Source organism: Diuraphis noxia, unplaced genomic scaffold (genome assembly GCF_037042655.1).
Source record: "Diuraphis noxia isolate RWA-SAM2 unplaced genomic scaffold, SU_Dnox_SAM2 contig0002, whole genome shotgun sequence".
In the NCBI taxonomy this organism is placed as follows: Eukaryota; Metazoa; Arthropoda; class Insecta; order Hemiptera; family Aphididae; genus Diuraphis; species Diuraphis noxia.
This window is the reverse complement of record NW_028301712.1, coordinates 18248648-18271968: the sequence shown is the minus strand read 5'-3', so window position 1 is coordinate 18271968 and position 23321 is coordinate 18248648. Positions and strand designations below refer to the sequence as shown.

At 31.9% G+C, this 23321-nt stretch overlaps 1 protein-coding gene across 1 annotated transcript; it reads left to right on the top strand.

Moving 5' to 3' along the window:
- The first annotated feature begins 9878 nt into the window (after positions 1-9878).
- Ppa (F-box and leucine rich repeat protein partner of paired) lies at positions 9879-13363 on the top strand. Its single transcript, XM_015515286.2, has one exon. It carries the CDS (start codon positions 10443-10445, stop codon positions 11844-11846), a length of 1404 nt encoding a protein of 467 aa, XP_015370772.1. The 5' UTR covers positions 9879-10442; the 3' UTR covers positions 11847-13363.
- Positions 13364-23321: the final 9958 nt, after the last annotated feature.

Here is a 23321-nt window from a genome sequence, read left to right as displayed (position 1 = left end):
CTATTTACCCCTTTAGAGTATTAAAACTTTAAATAAATAAATAATAATGGTGATGAGGGTTGAGAATCTAAGCTTACGAGTTTCTATACATTGATAGGAATCATACCAAAAATAACGTTTTGTATTATATTAAGGTGGAATACTGTAATATTACGATATTATAATATTACAATACCTTAGAATTTAGATCATCTAAACATTTAAAAATTTCTGGCACGGTTAGTATAGACTATGGACCCAAACGCTAAGTCGATAAATTATGTAAATTATAAAAATATTTAATAAACGTATTATATTATCAATATCCGGCCATCTATTATACAGTTTTATTAAAAATAGTCAGTAAATACAATTATTTAACTCTGAAACTATTATTTTCCGTTTACAAAGGATCAAGTATGATATCAAAATTGTATCTACAATTAAGAATTAGCGATTACAAGACTTGTATAGACGGATACCAAAACCGATATAATAAATAATAATATCATATAAATACTATATAGGTAAGATGTGCTATGTTTTATAAATAAATAAAAAACTATTTTATCTCGATGGTCAGTCGTCTATAATTGTGTTTTATTTACAGTCAGAAAGTAAATCATTTGATGCTGAAATGATAACACAATATAATACAAAGTTTAAAGACCAAATTAAACAACTACTATGAGGCCGTACGACCTTTGTCCGACTGAACCGATGATTCACTGCTACAAGGAGAATATTGTAAATTTATCGACGAAAATTATATTTAAAAAACCTTAGTCCCGGAAAAAAGTAATTTTTGAAATAACAAAACCAAAAAATCTTTAAAAAATACACTGTAAGAAAATATGTAGGTCGTTATGCGCCACATCGTTTTTCAATAAAAACACACATAGACTGAAACTTTTGCCAAGAATGTGAGCCATAAACATCAGTTCACAATAATAATAATCACGCAATTCATTTACAATCACAGCGAGTGTGTATCCATGTGCCTGTGTATGTGCTTATACATAAGTATTAACAATTAATCGACTTCACAAAAACAATAACTTATCTGCAGCCATGCGAGTAGAATTTTTTTTCGCATAATATAAATTAAATTAAAGTAACAATAAAACAATGAATAAATAAACTGTTACTGCATCCACTCTAGAAATCTTCAACAATACTGAATGGAATGGAACCGTTTGTGATTGTCAACATACCTACTATATAGGTATTATATGATATATCCAACATGTAGGTTGTAGGTAGGTACGTGTGATCATAATATTTATTATATGGTACCTATTGTTATGAAATTCTTCTCGGTCAGTTATGTGGGTATGGGTAGGGTAAGTAGTAAATTTATAGTTTGCCCGTAGTTTTTACTAGGATCAAAATAAATACCTACCGCATATGAAGTATAAATCATGAAATATAAATGAATGCTAATTTACAAAGTCAAAACAAATATTTTTATAAATTAGGATTAATGAATAACAATTTTATCAAACCTAAATTATAACACTTGCGCTTTATGTGTATAAATATCAAAATATATATGTATATTATAGGTACTATTGTAGAAAATAAATGTATAGTAAAGCGCTTATACTTTTGTGTGAGTTATAGGTACTGCTATAATAATAGTACAACGTTCAGTTAAATCATATTCAATGACTATTCTCAATACATATTTTCCAACAGATAGACAGGTAAAATTCATAAAAGTACCAAGTTATAAATTAAATAAACGATTTATAATTAGGCACTGTAATTTTGAATTGTTGATATTTTCTATGATCATTAACTCATAAATCATACAATATATGTATTATAATTTATAACAATACTCCCGGAGTCATATAGGTATTTAATAATTTTATATACTATATTATACCACTAATATTATAATATTGGCTATCCCTATTCATTACATCTTATTTTTATTTCGTGTAAGACCACCTTACGTAAATATTTCTATTGAATTCATTATTCAATACAATATAGACTTGGCCAACACATTAATTGGTATATATTATGAATAGGTATATCCAAAGGTACCATTTCAGGAGTAAATACCCATACATTAGAAAAAATGAAACAAATTTGCTATTAATTTCTAAACAACTTTAAATTCTTATTGATATTTAATACAATTAAAATAAAAAACATAGTACATATTTTGAATTATTTATAGGGACATGTAAAATATCTTCATAGCATATTAAATTATATTGTAATTTTACGTTATTTATAACAGTATAATATAGACACCAATAAAATCCAAATAAACGCTTTTGGCCAAAAAGAGGGGGTCGAGTCAATGGAGTCATTTTTTAAACTCAGACTTTTTATAAAATTATATCATTTATCTACAGTGATGCACTCTGTACTCACTATTCAGTAATTATTTAACATATTAATATATTATTAGGTAACTATTTTGTTCTAAAATGTGGTCTCTACACTAACGTCTACGCTACAATAGATTTTTACAGTTGCTACTTATATGTAACCGGTTTATTATATTCTTAATAGTCCAAAAATAATAAACAATATAAACATTATTCATAAAAAAAAATACAAATTTTGATTAATGTCTTTAAATTATATACGCATTGAGTAACTACAAAAAATGTTACTTATTAGTGGTTAAAGTAATGCATAGTCAAAAAAATATTACTACTACCGTTGTTTAATGCGTTTTCTATTATTTTGACCTTGAGAGAATACAAATTGTTTGATAGGAATGTATATTATACAAATTTTGTTTAATTAATTCAGGTCAAAAATATTGTTATTTATTAAATAATTTTAATTTTATTATTATTATTTATCACTTAATTAGTTATTAAAGTTATATATTTATTATATATTATTTATTACTTAGTGTTCAGAGAATTTATTAGAATACAAAAAACATTTTAATGTCATCACAATTTGATTTAAATAAAGTACCTAGCTTTAAAAACATTTAAATTGGGGTTTAAATAAATTTTTTTTTTATTATTTAGTAATTTTGTTTTTATTATAACTTATTATAAACAGTAGTTATTATAAATTTTAAATTTTAATGCTAGGCAAATAGAAAAACATAATTATAAATAATTGTCATTTTTATAATAAAATATCTAGGTTGTTCAAATTTCTTATATCTATACAATCAGTACACATTTTATCAATATTAACACCAAATATACCCAGGCCTTTGTACTCCAAAGATTATAATTTTAATTTATAGAGGATCAATTTTGTTATAATATACTAATATACATATACATATTATGTTATGTTATACCTACATTATACATTTTCTGGGGTTAAGCTCCATAGGTCACACTGCCTTAGATATAATTCGTCCCATGTACCTATTATTATTTCATCTGATTTGCTTTACTATGTTATCTTTTAAAAAATAATATTTATAGATACTATTTGTTTAGTGATAATCCCGTACTGGGCGTACTGTTATATACATATATATAGTTCATGCCTCATGGTATAAATGATAAAAATTGTTAATAGTTTTTTTTCCCCGTTTAAACCATGTTATTGGAAGTAGGTATCTAAAATTAATGTTTTTAAGCCTCGATACATTTAAACTCATACTATACTCGTTCTATAGTTAAAAGAAAAAGCGTGCCCGGGGGTGGGGGGGGGGCACTTGGCATTATCTGTAACTTAACAATTTAGTAAACATATAGATTACGTATTTTACAAAGGTAAGCATAAAATGTATAAACAAATCTTCATTTATTTTTCAAATTAATATTGCCCCCCTCCCCAGAAAAATGTCTGGGGAAACCCATGCTTAAAAGTTATCATATATCGCTACCCTCAGCGGTTATAATAAATCAATTAATAAACGGATCTAAACCAAATGTGCAAATAATTAAAAATAATTTTTAATAATAATATCTAAAAAAATACCAGATCGGGGGGCACTAGTGAGTGCTTGTTCAAAAATACTAACCTACTGACAAATACCAATATCAATGACAACAATATTTACTTATTTCGTACCTACTTATACCTAACTGTATACTATGTAAATTGTTTTGATAAAAAAAAGAAAAAAGAAAAAAAACGTTCACTTCATCAATAAATCCGTAACACATCTACAGACTACAGTGTGCATAAAACAGGGACGGATTGGGCCATCGGGATCGAGAAATAGGGAAATTCCCGATGGGCTGCGTGCTAACTAGTTTACGGGGCCACTGCATGCGCTACCAAACTACGGCTGTAACTTGTTGCAAATTTATAGATTTTTATAAATACGATTTTAAATTTTATTCATATAAATTATTGCAAACTAGAAAGCAATAAGTCAATAACCAAAATATGAATAATAAATATTACCTACCAAAGTCTATAACGCATAATATAACAGGATAAATTTAACAAAAACTGAATAATAATTTAAAGTTATAGCAATAATTCTAATCGAAAATAAAACATTCTCCGTGAAAAGTAAATCTATAAATAATCTGATATTCCGTCTTCGTATTGTCGCCTGTCGGCGGGTAACGAGAACGACGAAAAATTCTAACAATGCAAGTCGGCATGGAAATGTTGTAGTCTGAACAATAAAAATATTTTTATTTTAAATTTATATTATTTATAATATTGTAATAAGTAGTATCGAATTGATATAATTAATCATATACAGTGGCGGATCCAGGGTTTATTTTTTTTTTTTTTGGGGGGGGGGGGGGAGGCATAGTCCAAAACGCAAATCATAAATTTTTTCAGTAATTAACAAATACATACAAATAGACAATAATTTTAAATGTGTATTTTTTTTATTTGTTAAAGATTATATTTAAATATAATATATATAATATTAATAATAATATTGTAAAAAATGTATAAAGATACCTAATTGTAATTTCCTAGGATTAGATTTTGAAAACATATCTAACACTTCTTCAGGTTTTACATCAATTTGTTTATGGATATTAAGCAAAGCTAACCCGTTTAAATGGTTTTTATTACACACGAGTGACACGACGACTAAAATTACTAATATTTTAAAACGATAATAGCAATATAGAAATGGATAGGTAAGTGAGAATCGTGTGACAAATAAAATAAGATAGCCAGTAGGAACGTTAAATGGCAAAAATAGCCGGTCTGCGGTCTGCCGTCTGCGTTAAGGCGCATAATAAAAGTAATAGTAATATGTTTGGGAAAATTTCTTATATAATGATAATATAATAATAATATAAATATATTATAATGATAATATTTCTTAAATTATAATATAATGTGTTTGAGCGAAACAATATTAAAGATAAAATTATAAAAATTAATAATAAAAAATAATAAAACCTAACCTATGCCAATGGAGGGGGCCGAGGCCCTCCGGCCCCCCCTTAAATACGCCACTATATTTAAAATATACATATTAGTTTACCATCTAAACATGGGGCCGCTAAAAAGTTATTTACCCGGGCTGGGCCGGTCCAAAATTCCAATCCGTCCCTGGCATAAAATATTTATAAAATTAACACTTGATTAATTAAGTAGGTAGTTAGTAAAATTGCAATATTTATAAGTATACACTACACACTTTATGATATTCTAATTTTTCATAAAAAAATATCCACAGTAACTTTTTATGGTGCTTAATGTTTATAGTTTTTCTACAAAGTAGTAAATGCTCGACTCAATATTCCTTATTTAAAATTGATTTATAATGAATATCAAATTATCAATTTAAAATAATATTTAAGTAGAAGAAAATATTTAGTTTCAAAGTACCTAGTGTTTTAACTATAATAATTGGATGTTTATTAACTTTTTTAAGACGAATATATATATTTAAAAAAAAAAAATTATTATAAATATTGTTATTTACATATTTATTCAATTATTCATTTTGAAGTAAATTATAGTGTTACGATAAAATAATGTAAGTACTAACATTGATAATAACAGTCATTATGCAGTATTAATAGTTAATACTATTGTTACTTTACTATAGGTTACCTACTCATTACCTAGTAGCTAATACCCATATATTATACGGTAGATTTTTCAGATTATTATTACTTACTGTTTTACGTTTAATAGACATAATTTGCAATTATTATTTTTTGGTTGTTAATACAATGCAATTACTGTGATTTTATATATAATTTAAGAACATAAAATAAATAATTATATCTTTAAAATTTAAATATGTTATTGTATAATTTATATTGCAGTACATAAAATGTTTTTATATTTTTTTTTTAAATTTTGAGCAGAATGAGTTTAATCGTTTAATGGTAAATTCCCATGATATTTTATTCATTATCAATATCATATATATATATATGTTTTAGAAAAAATATACAGTTGTACTTATATATACCATATTACCATAAAACATTTTAAATTCTGTGCAGAGTTATGAAAGTATTGATTTTACAATGATCTCTATCTCTAAAGCTTTGAAATGTTCACCAATACTTAATAGAAGTTGTATTAGAATTCATTAGACATAATATATTATGATCAAAATATTTTGGTTCTTTTTGTGTTATACTAAGACAAATTAAAAATTTTTTTGTTTATTTTCGATTTATGTTATAACACAATTTTTGTTTGTGAGTAATAAATCTTGACATTCAACACGAAGTCCCTCATAATTTGTCATTAGGTACTACGTTTAAAAAATATCGATAATATACACATTTTTTAAACTTTAAACTTTAAGTTCAAATATTAACGAAATTTATCAAAATCACCGAAATAAGTAACTTTTTACCTTGTAAACAATTAATATTTTTTTTTTTAATTTTTCCCACAACTGTTTTGAAATTCAATGCAAGATTGTTCAAAATCAGTTTTTCATTGACATTAAAAAAAAATTAAAAATTAGATAAGTGAACTTCGCTCAGCTGTACTATAAGTGTCTTGAGGGGTTACTGAAATTGATATGTTACATTTTAATTCAATTATAATAAATAATAATGTTTACGAAAAATGATTCTAAGAAAAGACGGATATATTACTTAGTATATTTTATAAAATTATTGATATTAATGTAATTTATTTTACAATTATATACATTAATAATTTATCACTTTAGAGTTAATTTTGACCAATAAAAATTGTACTTAAAAATTTAATTGTGTGCTTAAAATATATTATATTATAATATACTTTAAACGTTTCAAATATCGATGAATAATATTTTTTAACTACAGCAATATAAACAAATTCGTTAACGACGTTATTCTTCGTTTAAATATTTAATTTCGTGCAAAATTCAACTTAAAATATCAATAAAAAAAAAACTGTGATTATATAATTTTTAGATATTTAGTACAGCACAACTATACAAGGACCGTTTATGAGAAACCTTGTTCTAAATGATCCATCCTAATCTGTGGTGAGCAACAGTGACATCCCTCCTCCCACTAGAGAAATTTTACTGTGAAATGTACGATTTCATTTTACGACGTTATCAGCTTCACATTTTTTTATAAGTAGGTAAATATTGTTGAAATCCATAACTACGATGTAGTAAAGCTGTTTAGCTTTACTGTATAAACACAACTGGGATGTTATTGACAAATTACAATCTTGAGTCTTCTCTATACATTCTTGGCCATAATTTAACAATCATAGTTGAAATTTGCGATAAAAATATAAAATTAATATTAGGTTTTAGGAGTCGTAATTACATTGACAATAGTTTATTACCTTCTGCTGAACATAATTTCACACTTTTACAGCACTAAGGAGGTTTGGTCTTACGTGTATCATTTAAATATATTAACATAAGAGAGATTATTATCTTTGTGAGAGGCACTCATTTGATTTTGATTGAAAAATATTTTAATAAACCTACTAAAGTTTTACTACTTCTGTATAGTTTTGTGTATTATTCCATATTAATAAATTGTATTAAACATAAATTAAACATTTGATAAGTCGTTAGGGTCAAAATAAGCGTAAAAATGTATTGGTTATACTCAGCATAAGCGTGCGCAGGCCTCTTTTTCAGGATATGCAGAAGGCTGACAATAACGCGCCCTGAAAGTTATTTTAGGCTCGTAAAATGCTGATATGTATACACAATTCACAAATATTGAAAAAACCTATTGCTTAATTAAAACAATATTGTAATAAATACCATTACATAATACAAGAAGTATGTATTTCGCAAATACTTGGTAGTTGATAACTGGATGTTTCAATTTTCCAGAGTCGATGTTCGCCCCTCACAGAACTTCAGGGATGCAGCTGCATACCCTGCATACCACCTGCGCACGCCTATGGTTATACTAATAATTATTATATTATATTATATTATATTATACATATATATTATTAACTATTTGGTATTAATCCGTTATAATTCATATTATTGCCGTTGACAACCATTCGCTGTGCCTTTATAACTTTATTGTTCATACTATATAATATATAAAAGTTGTTAAATGTACTGCAGTGATATTACATGTCTAGCACATAAAATATCGTTTAAAATATATAACTAGTGTTTATAAAGTAACGAGCTAAATCCAGGATGGAATATCAGTTTTTAGGAGTTTTATATGTAAATAAACGAGTCGTGTATATTTTAAACTACGGAGTAGAAAACTGTAACCGTTGCACAAGCCATATAAATATATAATAATATGTACAAGCAGCTGTGCAATGTTCCCATTACAAAACTACACGTCTATAATATTCGCGTATATAATATACAATGCGGGTACAGGTTGTTTCACTTGGATCCAACTCATACCTACTACCTATAATTTACTACAAACACCTCCGTACACGGTATTCTGGAATATATTACAATAATGATATGTATATTATCATCGTATGGATTAATATTATGACGTTGTTTGAGTCGTGTGGATTTTTGGTGAAAATATCGAATTTTTGAGCGATCGTCGCCGTTGGTCGTAGGTAGTGCTCGTTATATTATGACGTCATACCTTCAAAATTAATCGTTTATGTGACTATCGAGCATTGCGTGTTAAGACGACGACAGAGGTCGCTCTTAAAATTATTTATCTTCGCTATACTTGCGGGCAATTTGGTTATTGGCAAATTTTGCACGGTGCCTGTCTGTATATAGTCAGTGCCCAAGGTAACCCGACATAACACTCATAACAGCATATTAAGATCGTTGGGGATGATTGTGATAATATGCTGATCACTCTGTGTATGAGTCAGTAGCACGACTTTACGACCACATGTAAATATCAGCATTTCGTAACTACTAATTCGCTACTTCACACAATATTATACACACAGCACACACACACACACACAATCGTATCCGTCCATCATGAGACCCCAATGAGGGAAGACATGACGGCTTGCAACTATAATAGTACCCCCCTCACTCAGCCACAACCCGTCCATAGGAATTCACTGATACGCAGACGACACTTGCCGGACGCCGTTGACAAACTGTACATCTTATTAACCGATAGTGAATCAGATACGATGAAAAAAACGCGCATATAAGGAGTGGCCGCCCCCGACGACGACGTTCGGCCAAGTCTGAAGCTCAAAACGAAAACGACGAAGAGAATAAAATAGAGAAACGCTACTCGGGAAGTCGGGAAATCGTCGCGCGTCGTCGGATGGCAGCACCGGCGCTCGCGGTGGAGGCGACTCTAGCCGAACGCGTCCGACGCTGGTTCGGCGGTGTGTCTCTCTCCAACCATTACCTCTCTCGCACACTCACCCCCAATCGCACGTTCCCACTCGTTCACTCGTTCGCTCGTTGTCCTTCTCACTCGGTCATTCCCTATCACTCCCTCGGCCGTTTTCTCTCTCTCACACACCATCGCTCGGTCGCGCTCGCTCATTCCATTCTCGTCACTCTCTCGCTCGTCCACGGTCGTAGGTCCCCTCCACTATTCGAGCGAACACAAACACTCCGCGCTCCCTCCGCACCGTACGGAGTGTACGACGACGTGACGGTCGGCCCCCACCGCCGAGACCGTTCGTTTGAAATATCGTCACACACACACACACCCGAGATACACGTACACACACCCATACACACATACGCGCACGCACACACACGCCAGTGTAGTACACGGTTTTTTTTTTTTGTCCGACCCGTTCCCCCATACCGTCGTCAGTATGGTATACGCTCTCGTGACGTGCGTTACCACAACACCATAAACGTTCACTTTATATCTCGCGATACTGTCGCATTTTGGTTGTGTGCGCGATCGTGATTTGTAGGTCTTATTGATATTGTTTATTTTTCCGTATTGAAAAATTAGTAGTTGACAATAATATTGTCTGTACGTTTGTTGTCTTCACGCCGTTCGCTCCGCCATGAAGTGCGTTGTTATCGTCGTCGTTACCGCCGATTTCGCGATGCGTTGCTGACGCGGCTGCTCGGAGTTCGCGGAAGGAACGCGAGCCAACACCGCCGACGGTGACGACAGCGCGCGAGACATACACAGCGCGCAGTGCACGCACGACGCGTCATGTCGGCGGGGCCGTACGGGACTATCATGGATGAGTTGGGCGGCTTCACGGAGGTGCCCATCTCGTACCGGCACATCTCGCGGTTCCAGCCGTACCGGGTGCAACCGTACCAGGCGCACGTACAGCCCGTGGCCGCTCGCAAGGTCAAGTCGTCGACGGCAGTGGAACGGCGGACCATGGCCGGCGGGTGTCAGTACGACGAGAACCGGCCCACGCACGTGCACCGCCTGTACCCCGAAATACTGGCGTTGATCTTCAGCTACCTGGACGTGCCGGACAAGGGCCGTGCCGCTCAGGTGTGCACTGCATGGCGCGAGGCCGCTTGGTACAAATCGGTGTGGCGCGACGTCGAGGCCAAAATCGATATGTGCCGGTCGTCGCATCCCATGTACGAGAGCCTCAAGCAACGCGGAATCAAGCGAATCCAGGTGCTGTCCGTGTCCCGGTACAAGTGTCTGCGCGAGATCGTCCAGAACGTGCCTAACCTGGTGTCGCTGAACATGAGCGGCTGTTACCACATCAAGGACGAGGACCTGCACCAGATGTTCCTCGAACACCACCCGAACATCACCGAACTCAACTTGTCGCTGTGCAAGCAGCTCACCGACGGCGGTCTCATACGAATCGCCGACACGCTCCGCGGCCTCACCCGGCTCGAGATCCAGGGCTGCTCGTACATCACCAACAAGGGTTTCTCGCACATCGCGCGAAAACTCAAGAAACTTAAGTATCTCAACCTGCGGTCGTGCTGGCACCTGTCCGACGTGGGCCTGTCGCACATCAGCGGCGCCAGCAAGGACTCGACCGACGGCAATGCGCAACTCGAGTTCCTGGGACTACAAGACTGCCAGCACATCACCGACGAGGGCCTCAAGTACGTATCCGAGGGCTTACGCTCCCTGCGCAGCCTCAACCTGAGTTTCTGTGTCAACATCACAGACACCGGTCTCAACTATGTGTCACGCATGAACACTCTGGACGAGCTGAACTTGAGTGCATGCGACAACATCTCTGACATTGGTATCGGTTACCTATCCGAAGGTTGCACCAAGTTGGGCAGCCTCAACGTGTCGTTCTGCGATAAGATCGGCGACCAGGCACTTCTCCATGTCTCCCATGGGCTGTATGGCCTGCACACCCTGTCCTTAGGTTCATGCCAAATATCTGACGATGGCATACTGTACATATCGAAATCGCTTCGCAACCTCGAAGTGCTCAATATTGGCCAGTGCAACTCAGTCACTGACAAGGGTCTGGAGCATTTGTCTGATTCGTGCAAACTGCTGCGGTCCATAGACTTGTACGGGTGCACAAAGATCACCAAAGAAGCCAAAGAGAAGATTCTAAAAATGCCAAACATCAGGAGGGATACGGTCAACGAAGACTTGTGGCAACTTAGATGACCGAAGGAATATTTTGTTTTTTAACATTTCAATATGTGATATATATTTATAATTTAGGTAAGTTAGTAACATATTATGTTTTGTTGAGAATATCGGGTTCTGCCATCATTTCTGTTTGACAACATCTATTCATATTATTATTAGGTATTATTATTATTATTATGATTATTAATTAATTATTATTATTATTATTACCTAGGTATTAATAAATATTACATACATAATTGAGAAATTTGTCAAGCTTTCCTGCAGTTTTTTTTATGTTTTAATGGCATTATTTTTCTATTCTCATGAATGAAATTTTAGCATTTTACTTGAACACAACTTGAACCATGTTTAATCTTGAGCTTATTCAACAAAATGTTACATCATTATTATTATTATTTTGAAAAACTAAATTAATAATTCATAGTTAATTTAATTCTCATAGGTCAGATTCCTTTTCGACTTCATTTAGTTAATTCTGTTTTACAAATTATATAATCGTTATTTTATTATGTTTTTATCTTAATCTTGACCTTCAATATCACTCTCTAAAGCTGACAAATTTTGCAATTAAACCATCTATCGTTGTTGGCTTGTCTATTATTTTTTTTCTATAGATATTATTCATTTTATGTTTGATTTAGGTACCTTACTTGTCTTCTTTTGTTATAATTCAGAAACTAGTTTCACCCTGTTCCATTTCAGTTACTTACATTTTGTACATCAATGTGATAATTTAGTTTAATGCTCATCATTTAATAAAAAAAATATATTATATAAATAATATAACAAAGTAGAAATCTACTATATTTATTATTATAATATTTTTTTTTTTTTACTTGTTTTTATTATTTTTCTTTGTAATTAAAATTATAACCGATATTTTTGTTTCGTTTACATTTTTATTATTATTATTCTTTTTTATTATTATATATAAGCTCAACAGAGATCAGACAATCTATATATTTGAATGTACTTATAAAGAAAAATATTACCAATACATTGTTTAGGTCTCTTTTCTTTTTATATATAATGTTATTTTGTTTAACCGCACGTCCACTATTTGTTGAATAAAAATGCTTTTAATTGTTTGTATAATGTTGAATCTATAAACGATAAAAAAAAAAAAACATAAACTTAAGACTTACCTATGTTTGTTTTTTCGTTTCGAATGAAATTTAGACTAAACGTTTTTTTGCTCAATGTGTGAAGCCAAACGGATTGGTTTTTATTATTTTTATTATTATTATTATTATTATTATTATTACCTATTTTACTTTTTAATTGTGACTTGTGTTCGCGAAAACTATATACATGTAGGTAGGTAAAAATATAAAATAAAAACAACGTAATATTACGAGCCTTGACATTATTCCTAGTTACCACTCACTAGGTGACCTAGATGGAATCCAGATGATTAAAACACTGTAGACTATTGTCATTATGAAAAAAATTTGTATATAAAATATTTTTGTTAAAAAATTGATATATATTTAAGAACAAAAATTATACCTATTAACCGTGGTTTTTAATTATTTGTTATGTGTTTTCTTTTATCCGACAAATCGATCTTAAAATGGTATGTTTAGTGGGTGTTGGAAAACTGTGTAGAGAACAATAACTGCTGGGTTCAGAGGTGGCCAATAAGTATTGTGTTATAGGTAATTTTAGTTCTAATGTGCGTGGAGAACTATCGATTATAATATCTATAATAGTATAATATTTTATTCATACAGGTACAAAAATTGTTTGCACTTTTTTGTCAAACGTAAAGTTGTCTAACAAAGAATTAATTATACTACTGATATACCCACTATTATAGTTTTGATTAATAAGTTTACAGCTGTAGACAAAAACAGGTGAGTGACGGAATGTATTTTCAATGCACCACAATTGTGTCCGTGGTTATGGAAATTCAAAATCAATCATGAGAAATGCGTAACACGCCAGTGGTATCATTTTTATAATTTTTTTTTTGTTATTATTATCGAGCATAAGTTACGGATTATATTATTTTACCCTGCAAAAAAAAAAAAAAAAAAAACAACCCTTCATATTATGGAATATGGATCATATTTATATTCAATTAATTATTGTTCGTTCGTCAATGTTTTTTCATTTATATTATATATATAAATCTACCCTGATGGCTGATGTTCCGATAAATTTGGCTACAGTTACATTATTAGACACGATTTCTTTTCTCGCATCACAGACACTCATAATTTTAAGAATATCATTAAAACGATTGAATATTTGTGTTCAATAATTATAAAAATTGCTATATAAAATACGACACCAGCGTGTGCGGTCTGACAAGAAAAAAAAACCGGATATCGATATGGAATATAACATGGAGTATTATGTTATGTTCATACTTAAAAACATGTTAAATATATTATTATTTTTTTTTTTAATTTTAAGGAAGATGGAACCGATTTGGATGAATTCATATTATGCGCATGGAATTTCGCAGTTCTCGCGGTTATTCTTTGATATGAATCACAGCCTTCAGGCATACCTGCTCGGTGTTATAATATTATTTAGGCGAATATAATAATGTATCCGACTAGCCACAAAAATGTCCTAGTAAAACTAAAAAGCAAATTTTTCTTATCGTTTTTCGTATCTGTCGGCGACGGCCTTACTCATTTGTCGTCTTCAATATATATAATATAATAATATACGCAAATTATGATAGGCGCTCGGAGCTCGTATTCATATATAGGTAAGTACTGTACTACAAAATGGGTCGTAAAAAAACGCTTAAAACTGCAGTCCGTACTCGCGGATTTTCGTTTTCCGATGTATGGTATGAAATGCCACCGTCTATGTCGATTTCGGTTGAAAACCTTATATAGGTGTGTATCGTCTCATCCGAACGCGTGCTCGTCATCCCTTGTGGTATTAATTGAAAAATTATTATGCATAGAAAAAATAAAATTATTTTTCAAAACTATTTAGCATCACGCAAGCCTTTTTTGTATTTATATTTTGCTTTTTCGAAAAGATTTGTTAAATAATATATTCTATACTTTTATAATATTATATATGTGCACATACACACACACACACACACAATAATAATAGTACTCCTATTATGCGTAATTATAATGATTAAAATAATGGGAGACCGGTGGTGGTGTGTGTGTGTGTGGCAGGTTGAAACGGTCTTTGTGTAGGGTAGGAGTGGGTGGGGGATGGCATGTTGTGTCGGTGGAGTGGTTGCCACGGTGTACGGCGGGTGGGTGGGCGGGATAGGGAAGATTATAGTTGCAGTGCAGCTGCTTCTGCCAGCAGGTATGTACGTTTTTCCGTCTGTACCCACCGCCTCCTTGTGATGTGTGCGTGTGTGTGTGTGTGTGCGTGTGCGTTTCGTGTTGCACGCCAATTCGGGCGGACCACTTGTCAACGTTTGACAGGCTCCGCCGCCGCCGCCGCCGCCACGACATTGCATGCGCGACGGCGGCGGCTGGTCGTTTTTAGGCACATTTAATGTTGTGTGTGTGTGCCGACCGTATCGCCGTCCCTCCGACGTGTACTGCACACCGAAGAGGGGAAACCCGGGGCCGCTAGCACCACAGATTATTATTATTATTATTATTATTATTATGATTATCGTTATTATACAAATGGAAAGAAGAAATCCTTACGGCCGACCCTCAGCCGTCGTCTCGAGCACCGCCTTCGGGCTGTACCACACCGGAGGGAGAGAAAATATAAGACCTGTTTCGGAAGACATCACAATAACGCAAACACATTGTGTTGTGCCTGAGGACTGCGAGAGATTTCTCCGTCTCGCCCGAGTCTTAGGCAATAGGCAACATGGATACATCGATATAGGTGTAGGTCAAAAATAACTTCCAAACGTGATAATAATAATATCTGCACTTGCGTACTATACTTAATTGCTAGTCGTATTATAATATATGGTAGGTGTACGTTGTGTGCCGTTCGACAGAGTTACTGTTGTTTTTTTGTTTTTTTTTTGGGGGGGGGGGGGAGGATATAATATTATATAATATTTAATTCGTCGACCGTGTTTGGCGTTAGATATTATGGAGATCTGCGGGAAGCGGTGCGAAGAGGACCTGCAAAACAATATCACTACACCCGCTCGGCGTGGTTGTATAGATTTTTTTTTTCAATTTCTTAAATCGTCAACCGAGAATTAGGGTCGGACGGATTGCTGCAAGAGAATTTGGCGGTTCTCCAAGATTTTGATTTCCGCACTACCAAGCAGCGGTCGTGCAGTAGGTACGTCATCTATCTATACGTCTACTATTATTATTATTATTATATTATGTGTGCACACTAAAATGTTCACACTGGCCCATGTACCGCAATACTCGGAGTTATAGTTCGTATATATCGAGATTTTCAATAATAATAATACCTACCTATATGTATAGTCTGTTGACTGCGGTAGTTGCCGCAAACCCGATTCGGTCCCATTGGCTATACCACTGCAATCGGACCTGTTGTTTTTAATGTGATGTAACGTACCTATGTAATATATGTCATTTACACATTACACCTATAGGTGATCTCAGGTGCAGAACGCATCGACAATGCTTACGTAACGTCCAAAATTTAGGTAGGTATACTCGCGAACATATGGAAACACATAGATGTTTATTATTATTATATAATAACCGAGCGCCCCGAAAAAAATAAAAAATATGTATACCAATGTATGGCTGCAGTATAACGCAGCATAAACGTACTGCCATAACCTATAGTACTGGCACAATAATAAAAATTGTATTCAATTGAACAATATAATATGCGGCATTCAAATGCGAAAACACTTGCGTATAATAGCACCATAATAGCGTATGGCGCGACTCGATTCAATTTTTTTCCCGGTATTTAGGTAATCCCTTTTGAATAACAGTACATATACGTTTAAAAATACGAATGGTTGTATACAATTTGAAAATGACAAAAGATCAAAAACGCCATCGCCGCCACCCTTTGCTCACCAGAGTCGTATATTATATTTTTTCAATCTACTGCAGCTCTATTATCATTAACGGTATACTTATCCATCATAGATTTTTACATAAACATACTTAAATACAGCACTCATCAAATCATCAACACGAATTAATAGGCACAATTAAAAATATTTATTACGAGTCACATTATTATATGATTATTTTATATATACATATAGAGTATAGGTTGTAGGTGTATAAATATGCATATCGATATACCTTTGTGGCTATATGTTATAATAATAATAATATTATATGAATAGTTTCGTGTCAAATAGAGGACATATTAAACAACACAGCTAATGCCTATAAATCTATAATAGACAATACTATACGCGTATATAGTATGCCGTTACGGTATACATAAAAAATCGTATCGGTAAAATTGATGGATCCCATTTTTTTTCCTTCAACAATTAATAGGTAGGTATAGTATGTACTACATTTTACAATGTCTTTTACTCAAGATATTCCATATCTATTCGTATATCAGCAACAATAGAAAAAATTCTTTTGTTAAGTTTTATCTAAAAACGGTTAGAGTAAATAAAATGCATTTCACACTATAGGTATTGACATAGACATACACTGTACAGTATATAGGTGTGTGATAATAAACATAATGGTGAGAAAAAAGTTGTTTATTCAGTTAAACGCTATATTAGAATCTCTTGCTATTTCATAACATATATAGTGAATCAATCACATAAAACTAAATTTTACTACGACTTAGTTCCCCGATCATCATTGATTTTCATCTAACGTAGTAGGTAGGTATTTTTTTAATTACTATTTTCTTATTCTGTATTTTAAATATACCTAAACATGTTCCATCGGTGTTAAACATATAAATTTAAAATTTTCTGATCAATAATACTTTACATAATGTTATAATTACATTATTCACATCCTACATTTGTTTTGATTAAATATGATATATATATATATAACGTGATAGGTAATATCGTATAGAATAAACACAAACTTGCATCATCTATAACCATAAGGGTTATAATACTTACTACCATATCTATAAGACTATAGATATAATCTGTATTAAACTAAATGGTTTTATATTTTATTTATCACTTATCTATGTCTATGTTCATTTATTATAGGTATCATTTTAAATAGCGTTTAATTATAAAAATCAAAATAATATATTATCAAGAAAGAATATACATAATTTAGTTTAGGTAGACAAATTGTTTACTGATTTATACTAAAAATTATAATAGGGAACGATAAATACTACTACATTGCTTTCATTAGTTTTTCGATATCAACAGACAATATTATAAGACAAATTATTCACGAAGACGTAGTATATTGATAATACAGTATTGTAAACGGTTAACAATGTTTATCTTGTTAAATGGAAAATAGCTTATAAAAATAACGATGTAATTTGTGGAATAAGAGTTCGTTTTGTTTATCAACGTTCAACTAGTTTTTTTCTCCTTCTACGATCTCTGATTATTATGTATTTTATTTTATAAATCTTATTAACAACATTTTTAAACAAATGTATTTTATCTGATAACCAAAATTATTATATCATATCTGGAAGAATTCAATTTTTCAACATATTGTTGACTGTAATACAGCTGTTGTATGTCTAATACCATGTTAAATTGTCAGATTTATTGTAAATTTAAACATAGGTAGATACCTAAATTGGTACCTAATGTTATTCAAACATTTTAAAAACATCTACTGAAATAATATTTATTTCTTCGACTGGCGTGTTGATTTTACATTAAAACAAAATGTTTGCAATATTTATTTTTCAAAATAACTTTAATGAACGTTTTACAAAAAAAAATAAATAATATGCATACAAATAATAATATATAGAAACAATTTTGAAAATTTTCCAAGAGTTAATGGAATTCAAAACGACGTTATATCTCTCTTGGGAAATAGTATAAAATCGATACACGAGCTTTTGGAAGTAGATATACGAAGCTGTTATGAACTCTACGATTCATTGCTTGCTTGAAGTTTAAAGGCCTAAACATTTTATTTAACTAGATATGTTAGCTTTTTCTGAAAATACTTAATTTCAGTTTTCATTTATACAATTAATGTATTCAAATGTTTTATATGTTCTATAAACTAATGTGATAATACATTTTAATAACTGAAAACAATATTATTCAAATACACTATTAAAAAAAAAATTTAATTAAAAATCGTATGGCAAGTATTTTTGCTTAAAATTTTATAAAATATGAATTCTTTGATCAAATTTATATTAGTTATTTTAAAAATAAATAAAATAAACAATGTCTTAAACTTAATTAAACAATTGTGTCCAATAAACTAAATATTAATTTTAAATATTTTTGGTAGCGTAATATAAGTAATTATAAAATGTTCGATCCTTCAGATTTTAACATAAATAATATTAAATTAAATATATTATGATGTTTTGTTACTTAGTTTAATCTGTATATTCGGATTGGCTGATTTGTATTCTATCGTTTGTATAATAATGTATATACGCATATATTAATATTTTTTTATTATTCGTATAAAATAATAATTTCTGAAAGTATTATATAAGTGTATAACCATGTACAGGACATATCTTTTGTAAATTTGGTAATTGGCTACTTGGAGACCCGAAGGAATGGATTAGGTACGACTTGTATGATGAATATGAAACGATACTTTAGGGCTTCAACCGCCCTTCACAAAACCTGCTAAAACTTTTCGTCTAACACTTAGTCATATTATACAGGGTAAATCGAGGGTTGTGTAACAAAAGTAAAAGGAATTATCTAAGAGTTTGATAATGACCATGTATACTATTCTTGTGTGACGTAAATATATGAGATGCCGCTTCCCCGTGTCCATCAATCAGAACCACTTTACATATTAGAGTAAAGTTTTAACTTGTAAGCTGATTTTCCTTTGAAACTGGCCTGTCCGAAACAATTATGCAATTCCAACAACGGTCTCGACGACGGCTGCAGTCGGTACCTATAACAACAACTTTTCAGTCGACTGTGTATAATATTGCGGGTAAACGGATGTTATCCATGTGAGACCAAGTATAATAGTTGCCCCAGAAAAACCGGCTTCGCGGAAATCCGGAACTGATTATATCTGTTGTGAATATTTTTAAATTATTTAAATAGTGTAGTGGAATTATTAATGTAACATAACAAAAAACAAAAAATACAAAAAACTGCTCACTACTATGCGTAAAAATTAGGTACCTATATCATAAAAGTCAACAGCTGCAGCGGACATTGATATTCGATTCAAACGTTCGTCGAAACGATTTCGATTTTCGTATTTATGTTTTTAAAGTATTATTATATAAGGCTCATAGTATGATCTACTACGGCGAGCTTCTGCAGTGACCATTTTCGACGTTGTTATATGTTCAAATTTAAATAAAATTCGGACATGGTGTTATTGTTGTACTAGTATACCCAGCCGTAATGTCCATAACATTCATCGACGGGGTTTATTATGAAGACCAGAAGACGTCTGTTTCGTCGTCGTCTAAAACGTCTTTCCAATCGTCTCACACCGGAACCGGTCGTCCGGGTGTGGACAACCGTGACGATGTTGGTATAATAGTTGGCACTGCAGCAAATATAGCAATCCGTTTTGTGTTTAACGCATTGGCGTGCTAGGAAATTGGCATTCGTTCTATATCCGGTTCGTGTTAAAAAATGTTAGGTATTAAAAAATAAAATACCCACAATATTGCAGGAATAGTGTATGGCCGCCGCACGACGTTTCTCGCGTGTTAAAAATCTCCCAGGTCCGAACCTCATACATAACGTGACGTGGGCTCGGCAGAAAGGGATATTAATATATGTTAGGGAAGGGATGGTGAAGAGACGAACTCTTTAGAACTAGAATGTCGGTATAAAATTATATAATATAATATGTACATGTGCAGGATATGCGAGTCATAAACATATATATATATATATCTAAGTATGCGTATACAAAAGGGCTCTACTAAAGATATGCAATGGGTGGCACCCCGTCGTGTTGGAGGGCTATAGTGCACACACGCACACGCATACACACGCACACGTAGGTAGTCGGTATAGGGGTTACCAAACGGGCGTGCTCACACACACATACACACAAACGCACTCATACATGCCAGCGAGTTATATTATCGAAACCTACTATTATATCGACCGTGCCGGAGGATTATCAGTCTCTGCCCCCGTTCTCCACCCCATTTTAAGAATTTTTAATGCCCGCACCGAAAAGCGCCTGCACTCCGTCACCGGCTGACCCTTGTGTTTCAGAGTGGTTCCCAAAATGTCCGATGTACTGACACCGATCGTGAACGGCCCCCCAAGGACGACGACGACGTAACGCTGGTGACGATGACACTCGTGAGAACGAAGCACGCGGCCATAGTAATATCTGCGACAATTGTCGTATAAGTTTATTTCAAGTTTCCTCGAGTGTTTTTGTATATATTTTTTTTCAAATAGGTTGTTCAAAAGAACCGCAACAAGACCTTTTAACCGGTTTAGTGGGAGAGATTTTTAAAACAAATATATATATATATATATGTACTATGCAGATATCTATAGTTATTGAACATTGAAAACATAAACCGTTATTATTACGATACTTACGAACAATACACCAGCTATATTTTATTATTATTATAATATGAGATACGAGTATTTTGTGAACGATAGGATTATAAACGGCCGGTTAAGACGTGAAATGTAGACAAGCTGCATAGGAAAAAAGCGGATTAATGTTGACATTTTACAACAGTCTTGTCAGTCACCCAAAAGTTTTTTTTTTTGTTATAATGAATATTATAGAATTTTTAATCAGATTTAAGTCTTGGTATAGTTGTATTTTTTTGTAGTTTTGTTTGTATACGGAGTTCGGCTAAATATGGTAACATCGAGGTATATTTTTTTAGGGACAGATCAATGCTTAGTTAAAAAAATTATTCTTGAAATAATGTATTTACATTTAAAAGAAAAGAAACTATAATAGAATATTTTACTTCGCGTAATGAATTTAAAGCTTATGCGATCGATTTGATTTTTATATTGGAACTTGGAAGTTCTTATTTTGTTAGAATGAAAAAATGTTATATGCCTCAATATAATGATTCATGTTCCGTGGTATTATTGGTAGGTACCTACTTATTTTATTTTAATTTTTTTTTTCAATTTACATGAGTTATACCTATACTGTTCTTACCTATTAAATTTGAACAAAAATAAATATATATGAGACAATACTGAACACATACAATATTATTTAAATATTATTTAGTTGGTATAAACATTTTCCTTCCTCTTTGATTATACTTAATATTATTTTATTTTATATTTTGCTTTTTTTTGTATAAATGTATTATACGGAGATATTGAGACAATATCATAAAATCAGTATGTAGTATAAAAAAATAGTCCAAAAATACAGGTTATTATTATATATATATATATATATTTTTACTTCGATCCTTATGAAAAATAATATGTTTTCTATAAATGTACGATGCGAAGTCTGATAACTTATATTTTTTGTTGCGTAACTAATAGCAACTTGACTTTGGTTTAAATCATATTTTGTAACGGATTATAAGTATTAACTCCAACGACCATGATATAGGACGGTTAGCCGTGTAGGTACTGACTACTGAGCATTATACACGGTTATATTTTAAACATGTTGTATAGAGGTGCGTACTTATAATGTAATTCTTTCTTTTTTTTTTTTTTTTTTTTGAGAAGGGGAAAGAAGTTTTATAAACAAACTTGTGACCAAAGATATCGTTTGAAAAATGCACTTTTATTGTTGCCTAGAATTTTTATATCTATGCCTATAATACGTTAAAGAATACAGTTGTTCTGTTGTTATATACTTATTTATTGTGATATGTATTTATATGTATTGTTAGTAGTTACATATACTATAATATATACCTACATCATACATGTTTTTTTAATCATAAAACAGCAAAACCGTAGGTAACCTACATACATGTTCAGTTGCATGTTAACAACTGCTATACGTTATAAAATAATATTATATGTGTATACCTGCTATTATATATGGTATATATACTTTGATAAATTGTTCATGCATTTTAATATTCCACCATATAATACCTACCTAGCTATAATATATACCTCTTACACAGGTACTTGACATTAATTATCGTTTTTTCACGTGTACTGAAATGATTGTTCAAAAACGATTTTTATCAATTTACGTACACATTACACATCAAGGAAAAAGAACAGATTTTTACACGAATCTTTACTATTTACCTTGCTTCCTTCATTTGACAAATCAAAAATATCAGTCTAATATAATTCATAGATTTGATTATTTTAAATAAATACTGTACCTATTATAGTCTACGATTAAATATCAAGTAACTTAATATGAAATTGTGTGGGTATATCTACTAATGCCTATACAATATACACAGGGTGTAACAAAAAGACCGGACCAACAAAAAATG